At 37.8% G+C, this 8,996-nt stretch overlaps 1 protein-coding gene across 1 annotated transcript in view; it reads left to right on the forward strand.

Moving 5' to 3' along the window:
- LOC308683506 (dual specificity tyrosine-phosphorylation-regulated kinase 1A-like) overlaps positions 1-8,996 on the forward strand; it is a 55,577-nt gene that overhangs the window by 12,514 nt on the left and 34,067 nt on the right. The window contains exons 13-17 of the mRNA XM_081353967.1: positions 204-258; positions 965-1,052; positions 1,845-1,884; positions 3,368-3,428; positions 6,988-7,186. Coding sequence (XP_081210093.1) covers positions 204-258; positions 965-1,052; positions 1,845-1,884; positions 3,368-3,428; positions 6,988-7,186 — 443 coding nt within the window. The remainder of the gene's footprint in view (positions 1-203; positions 259-964; positions 1,053-1,844; positions 1,885-3,367; positions 3,429-6,987; positions 7,187-8,996) is intronic.

Raw genomic sequence — 8,996 nt, forward strand, 5'->3', positions numbered from 1 at the left:
CTTTATGGAGTTATGAGGTCCTCGAAATGTACTTATTATTTTGGAGGTTTCAAAAACATCTTGCCAAAGGACTGCAGTTGAACATTATCCAGCTGGCTAACACTGGCACGTTTACAGAAATGTTGATTAATGTGTGCTGTCCTTATAAAAGAAAGAAAGACTCCTGACACCTCTCCTCATTATTACTGTTGTGTTTCCTCTAGCAGACCAAATGAAGACCAAGAAGACGGAAACTAAAAGGATTTCTTCTAAAACCAGGTTTGTAGGGTTTTTTACATTTGAGTGTTTGAGGGGTCCAAGACTCTAGGACTTTAGTCACACTTGAACCACACACACACACACACACACACACACACACACACACACACACACACACACACACACACACACACACACACACACACACACACACACACACACACAAAGGATTCTAATAGTTTTGTGGTTGAAATAAAAGTAACACATCCTTATTTTTCAACCTGTTCTCCTTCAGTTTGACCCCATTAGGAATGTGAGGAATGCTTCAGTACACATAGAAAACCTAAAAATGCTAAAACTTTACCAAAAAATTATTTCATAATGTCTTCATGTGTATCTGAATGCACACTGAAGGGAAACTGACTTTAGGACCCAGAGGAACAGCTCATTTACTCCATATAGAGCTATAAGGCCATCTAGAGTCATGAAATATCATCTTATTGTGTATTTTACACAAGAGGTCGGTAAAGACACACAATGTAAGATATGTTGAGCTGAATTAAAAGGGTTATGCTTGAAATGAATGTGAGGAATGTGCTTAAAGTACTATTTATTTATTATTTATTGATCAAATCTAGTAATTTAAAGGTAAAATAAAAATCCTGTGAGGGAAAGATGTGTCATGGGGTGCGGGATGGGGGTTAAGCTCGTATTTGTGCTCTGGTGTTGCGTGGTTGAAGGATTAGAGCTTGTGTTTGTAACGCAGAGCACATGTGGGCGACTCTTCATCTCAGCTTCAGAGATCCACTCGTCAGCCTGAAGAGCCGTCTCGCTCCTCCAGCCTGGAGAGTTCGGTGAGTCTTGCCTTCTGAACACCACCTCCCTCACGAGTGCTCGGCCGACACACAGCCCAGGCCGCCTCGTCATCGTCATATATATATATATATAAACACATTTTTCTGAAATATATACGTGTATTTATATAAAGAAAATAATAATACACAGTACACACACATATTATGTAAACAAACTTTTATTTTTAGATGCGTTTAATCGTTTCACAGCCCTAGTTCCTCTACAGTCGTCAACATTTGAAGTGACTTTCATCAAAGTTATACATGAATTTTGAACAATACCCGATCTTGTCGTAGGACAACTTTGAACTTTTTTGATCCACTTCAAATGTTGACGACTGTACATAATTACTTAATAAATCTTTAATGATCTAATAAACGTTTATTTTCGCAAACCTTGCAAAAGAATCCAGCTGTGAGATCTTGTGTGTTTGTAAAGGCCCTGATATACTTCAAGCGAAGTTCTTTTTTGTTCTCCGTTTATGGGTGAAACAAAATAGTTAATTTCTCTGTGTGCTGTATGTGAAATTAGCGCTGTATTCTCATTACTTGGAAAAAATATGATTCTCAGACGAGTGCACAGAGATTTGCCAAAAAAAAGTTTTGCATGTGTTTTTACTCTCTTTAAATTAAATGTTGTGTGTATATATATATATATATATATATATGCTTTATATCGGCCGCCTGCTCTCTAACATTGGCCGTCGATATGGGTCGCCCACTAATGCTTCAGTTCAGGCCTGAGTTCCTGTGAGATGTGAGTGTAACGACTGATGTTCTTCTCTCTAATAGCAGACGTCTGAGCGTGGGAGACACCAGGCTGACGCTGCAGGTGAGGGACGACATTCTTCAGATATTTCAGCATTTGCATTTGTGTTGAGCTTGAGTTTAAATGTGCTCTGCTCTTCTGAACGCTGCGTTATGAATGTCTTATTCTGTGCTTCATTTCTGCACGTTTTGCTTTTTATTTGTCGCAAGCTTTATAGTTTTTTAGCAAAATTTTAATGTCCTGATGATTTACTCTCTGCCTCGTCATCCAAGTGTTCATGTCTTTCTTCAGTGGAAAAGAAATGAAGGTTTTTGAGGAAAACATTCCAGGATGTTTCTCCATATAGTGACTTTAATGGGGTCCAACGGGTCGAAGGTCCAGATGTGAGTTTCAGTGCAGCTTCGACACGATCCAGCCGAGGAATAAGAGTCTCATCTAGACACACCAGCGGACATTTGATAACAAAAATAAACATTTATGTACTTTAACCACAAATGCTCGTCTTGTTGAAAGGTCAAGTGTGACGTAGGCGTAAGTACTGTGGTAGGGAGAAAAACTCATCTAATTTTCTCCTCCAAAATTGTACAACATCGTTGTTTTACTTTTTTTTGTAAATGCTGTTTGACTCAGTCTTTGCACGTTCTCTTTGTAAACACTAAGTCAGTACTTCCACTTGCGTCACACGTGAACTTTCAACCCGATTACGTAATGTGTGGCGCATCACAGCTAGTGCTAGACGAGCATTAGTGGTTAAAGTATATAAATGTTTATTTTTGTTATCAAATGGCCGATGGTTTGTCTAGATGAGACTCTTATTCCTCGGCTGGATCGTGTCGAGACTTTGAAGCTGCACTGAAACTCACATCTGGACCTTCGACCCGTTGGACCCCATTGAAGACACTATATGGAGGAACATCCTGGAATGTTTTCCTCAAAAACCTTCATTTCTTTTCCACTGAAGAAACGCATGAATATCTAGGATGACGAGGCGGAGAGTAAATCATCAGGAAATTTTAATTCTGAAGTGAACTAATCCTTTACATTTGGCTAAAACCCTGCAGATAACCCGTTTAAAACCTGTAATGGCAGTAGGCTTCTCTCTCTCGTCTCTGAACACACACACACACACACATCTGTGCTGAACGTGTGTTATCTGGAAGTGAAGGCTGCATCTCACGTCTGTTCCCAGCGCTCATCCCTCTCTCCAAGGTCACTGATAACTCGTGTGTTAGTGTGCTGTTATGGACTGGCAAACAGAACGAAGCTTGAATATCTCGTGGAATTGAAAGAATGTTTTCATTCATGTGGGTATGTTGTCATAGACGCTCCCTCTAGAGGAAGTGTGTGTCACGCTGTTTCCGGTGAGTCTCGTGCCGTGCTTGTTCCCTCCTTCAGCTGATGCGGTTGTTTCTAGACGCTCACCGGTGTCAAGCGCTAGCGGTTCTTCTGGTTCTGCGGGTTGTTCCTGAACGCAGGAGTGATTTATTTATTTCCCCAGGAAAGTTTCTTCATTTGAACTCTAATCTCAAACTTCCATTGTTTTCAGGGAACTCTGAAGCTCGAGCCCATCCTGAAGAAAGAGCGGACAGACTCAAAGACATGAAAAGGTAATAAACCGGGTTATTGTCATGAAAGTGACCAGAAAACAAGCTAATTCTTTCGTTAGTTCAAACATGTTTTAATCATTCAATGTGTTGATAGAAATCTGACTGACATTAATTGTAAAGAATGATTGTGAAGGGTTATTTTATATTTAAAGTGAAACTTGAGCTTCTAATGACAGGTACAATAAAGCTAGATTTACTTTCATTTCTCAGTCGCTCGGTGTCAGGATGTTTTCTTCACTTCTGCTGTTTGTGATGAGCGTGAACAAACCCTTGGTAACGCTTTACAATAGGCTTGTGTTAACTAGCACGATCTAACTGTGAACACTTATTAAAGTAAAATAGCTGTTCATGTTCACAGTGCATTGTTAACTTTTGCCCTAAAAAATGTGTTGGTAAATGTTGAACTTGACATTAAATGAGATAAATAAATTCTGTATGTTAAAATGTTAACTTTTTTTTAGTACATAATGCAGCTTTTGAAGTGTTATCAAAACATCAAATAAACATTTAACTTGAATAAAATATATTTAACAACTTTTTTCAGCTTGATGGCATAGAAAAATGGCAAACAGAACAACTACTAAAACTAATTAAAATTAAAATGTTGACAAAATCTGGTAACGCTTTACAAAAAGGTTCATTAGTTAACATTAATGTAGTAAATAACATGAACTAACAATGAACAAAACATTTGTTACAGTATGTATCAGGGCTTGACATTAACTTTTTGAGGCACTTGTCCTTCGGACAAGTAAATTTATGTTTTACTTGTCCATGCACAAAAGTCACTTGTCCGGGTAAAGATATATAATTTTATCATTTATTTGTTTTTTTGTGTTTTGCTAATGCAGAATTCGAACAAACCATTGAAAGCATCCAAACACTATCAATATTAATAAAATTCAGTTGAAACAGTAGAAAGGAACGTGTCCCAAGAACAGAGTTCCCCTTCAACAAGAAATAAGGATCTCCAGACTCCAGATCTCCAGACTCCATAATACAAAGTAATACTTTGCACGCTGGTGTGCAGTGTATCACCAGAGGAAGTGGTGACTCTTGTAGGTATCCTCAGAATTTGCCATCTAGCTAGACAAGCTGAAGCTAGCTAGACTTACTGTATACTAAATCTAAAATAATTTTGTAGACATAGAGATGCACCGATTACAATTTTCTAGGCCGATTCCGGTTTTTCATTGAGTTTGACCTGCCGATTCCGATTTTTTTTTTCTAACCACTTTACAGCACACACATATATTTATTTTTGATCTTTTCTTTCACCCTTTCACGCGTAAGTTTAAAATATTCTAACTGACCCCCCCACCCCCCAGAGTGAGTTTTTTCAAGGCGAACGTTCCCTTTAATGTTTCCATGGCGACGCGATACACTGCAGCCACAATAATACTGTATGACAGATGTGTCGCTTTTATTTCGCTTTTCCTTTATTCAAAATATTCACAAACTTGCTTACCATGTCATCAATCAGACTATCTGATATTCCGATTCTCAAATACGTGTGAGTGAGTGTGTTTGGTTGTTTAAAAACCTTTATAAATAATCTTGATCATGAGATGGGCGCCGCAATGTTGTCCTGTCAGTCGGATTTACAGCACGTGAATTCATCAGTTTCTCCCGAAATAAATGCAAGAAAGTGGCCGGTGAACTGAGAAGAATAGAGTAAACTTTATAGTTACTTCCACTATGTTTGTCTGATATGAATAACACACGTCGGCAAATTATATTTGAATAGATTGTTATTGCTGCTTCCATAGACATCAGTGTGTATTTTACAAACTCCAAATGTATTGTTTTACTCGTGCTTATGTGTATTTAAATATCTGAAACCTAAAATAAACATTATGAGGTTGAAAACACTGCTTAGTTGTGATATATGACAGCGCTGAACGCGTCCGACTCTGGCTCAGCGCCAGGCAACGCGCGAAAGCACAGTTTGAATCTGGCAGTGATGCGACGTCTCAAATCGGTAAAATTAAATCTGTAAAATTATAGACGTAAAGAGTGGCACATAACGTGAAGTAACATGGCATTTTATTTTGTTTGAAATTTAACTTGTCCAGTGGGACAACTAATTTTCTCTTCCACTTGTCCTACAAAAAAATCCACTTGTCCCGGACAAGCGGACAAGCCTTAATGTCGAGCCCTGTGTATTAATCTTTGTTAATGTGAGTTATTAATACAGCTGTTCATTGTTTGTTCATGTTAGTTCACAGTGCATTAACTAATGTTCACAAATACAACCTTTGATTTTAATAACGTATATGTGGAAATTAACATTTAAAGGGGTCATATAATGCCATTTTTGTACAAGCTAATATGATTCTTTAGGGTCTAAATTAAAAGTTTGTAATATACTTTAATTAAAAATTCTCATTAGTATTGTAAGAAAACACTAATTTTACCTGGTCAAAAACAGCTCTGTTTTCAGCACGCCGTTTCAGTGCATGTGTCTTTAAATGATAATGAGCTTTGCTCACCCCGCCCCTCTGTTCTGTGCGTACACCGTTTCTAACACAATAACCACGCGTTGTTCATTATAAACGTGGGATTATGAATTATATTGAGAACGTCGTACATAGAAAACATGCCGTAATGTACCCTGAGTGTAAACCTTAGATGCATTCATCATGAAGCGTGCAGCAAGGTTTGCAAATTTGCAAAGATTAATATAAATATTAATATAAAGGTTAATAAAACATCACACTCACTTCTGGAGGTTCAGCAGGAACACGTTGGTACCGATCCGTTTTTTCTCGTTTGTAAAGCTGTCTGGTGTGAAATGATTCACGCAAACAGGAAAGCACAGACGATCGTGGGGAAACACAGTGGGGAATCCCCGCGTCAATCCTTTGGGCATATCCCTTCAAAAACAAAACTCAGCCACTGCGTCTTCAACGGTTCGGATTTAGGAACATCCAAATGACTGCTGTGTTCCTTATTACACCGAAGAACAATCGCAGACGCCATTCTGCTCATAGACAGCGCTCCAGTGAGGGTATCAACAATGACGCGCGGACTATGATTGACAGCTCGCTCACGAGCGAGGGCGGGTCTGTGTTGAAACGCTGCTGTCAATCACAATCGTGGGAGGGGCGTCCGACCGTGTGACGTCACACGGTCAAACGGCTTGATTTCAGAGAGGGTCAAACATATAAGGAGATTAAAAAAAAAACACTGGATGGATTTTTATCATTTTATGATGGTTGTGTACAGGCACTGCCAACACACATTTCAGTACAATCAACTTGTAAAAGTGCATGTACCATTATATGACCCCTTTAAGATTAATAAATGCTGAAGAAGTATTGTTCATTCTTAGTTCATGTTAACTAAGGTAGTTAACTAATGTTAATGTAGTTAACTAATGAACCTTATTGTTAAGTGTTACCCAAAATCTAAACTAAATTCTGATTGAGAATTTTAACATATTAGCTGTTTTTATTATTAGTTTTTTTTATTCCTCACTTCATTGATCAGAAACACTGCACTGATTTCATTGAGCCTCTTGGATAATGATGCTTATTCCTAATGAATCTTGTCCTAGTGAAATGAGTCCGCGGAAGAGTAAGAAAGCTTCAGGTGCTGTGGAGAAGCCGTCGGTGCGCAGCAAACACACACCTGTCCCGGAGCGCAGCAAACACACACCTGTCCCGGAGCGGAGCAAACACACACCTGTCCCGGAGCGGGCCCACAGTCCAGCGGTTAGTGTCACACAGAGCAAACTCCTGAGCAGTGTTGGGGAAACTCAATACAAGTAACTTGAGTTGTGTGTGTGTGTGTAACGCTGGCGTGTGTGTGTGTAACGCTGGCGTGTGTGTGTAACGCTGGGGTCTAAGGTGTTTTTGGGGTTCTTGAGATGTTTTGACATGCCCTGACATTTGTGTTTTTTTCAGTTGCTTATAAACATATTAATGGCAAAGGTGTAATTACACTCTATTTAGCACAAACAGAGCTGCCATAATATGTGAGCAACATGTATGTACATGTTCGTATTTTTGAGAGAATGTTTATGCATGGTTAGTGAAAAAACTAAAAATGAAAGTTTCTGAAATAAGGCCACAAAACACATACTAAATATGTGTCCACAAGACTTTTGACTAATGGATGTTGTCGCCTAGAGTTTTTTTTTGCTTCAAAATGATGTGAAAATCATCCTGCCTAATCGTTCACATAAAACAATACATTGATTTAAACTTTGTAAGACACGCTTTGTTTGGAAAGGCAGTATGTGTGTGGGCGTGAATGATCATGAACAATGATAGATTTTTTTTTTCTTTTTCAACAAATTATGGATATTATGTATAATATCCAAGGTAAACATTTCTAGTAAATGTGCAGTTAATTCTCATACTGTATTTTCAGAAAGTTTTGGAATATATCCTCTCCCCAAATGTGTCACTAATAAAACACAATAATAAATAATTTAATGAGAAGGCTTATATTGACATATTGAGATTGTTTACATCTACCTTGTAAATATTTTTTGCTATTTTATTAAGTTTTCACATGTAAATCAACAACAATTAAAATTTTAACAATATTTAAAGTGTAATCTCTTTTTTAAAAGTTTACATTTTATCATATGTATTTCAAAGATAAGGATTCATTAGTTTTAATATAGCCTACATTGGAACAAACACTATAACAACACTTTATTTTTGACAAAAAATACTATATATATAACAAGAGCAGAAACTGGCGAACAAAAGCTTATTTGATGTGGCAGTAGTCTATTTTACAGTAAAAACTTTATAATCTATCCAAAACTAGTCAATGAAATGTTGTCTTTCATATTTCGTCTGTAACATATCGTTTTTATGATATATTTGGGCACATAAATGTTAATTTGCAGTTTAATACGTTACTTATACAAAGACATTTTTATTTCAACATTTTTCTGTCGATTTTTGCTCATCTCAGTCTAGCAATATAGTTTGGTAAAAGCTGTTCATTCATCCACACACAGAAACGCGATTCATATTTAAACAGTCTTTTTGCGGTTTACAGACACTATTCCATATCGCGATTAGAGCAAAGCACTTAAAGGGATAGTTCACTTTGAAATTAAATTTTGGTATGTTTTAGCTTACCTCAAGGGCATCCAAGATGTAGGTGTCTTTTTTTCTTCAGTAGTTTCAATTTTGATATTTTTAGGTCAAACCGTTCTTGTCTGTCAGTCATATAATGCAGGTCTGTGGTCACTGTCTCAAAGAGCATGCACAGAGTCCAAATTAAAACAATTCCCCATCGTCCAAATTAAACAATTCCCCATCGTAAGTACACATTGATGTCCTAAGACACGAAACGAGCGGTTTGTGTGAGAAAACGAACAGTATTTATATAGTTTTAGCTCTTATACACAGCCACATCCAAGTGATCTGAGGGCGCGCGCGCATCCTGGTGTGTGACGTGTACGCAGACTGGTGCATAGATATATACACTAGATGTCGCCTTGTCTACGGCAGTTCATTGGAACGAATGTCTTTAAGGCGACATCTAGTGTGTATTGCGTCTATACTGCGCCCTCAGATCACTTTAATTTGGACGATGGGT

This window comes from Scardinius erythrophthalmus, assembly GCF_964197995.2.
Source record: "Scardinius erythrophthalmus genome assembly, chromosome: 23".
NCBI classification, from domain to species: Eukaryota; Metazoa; Chordata; class Actinopteri; order Cypriniformes; family Leuciscidae; genus Scardinius; species Scardinius erythrophthalmus.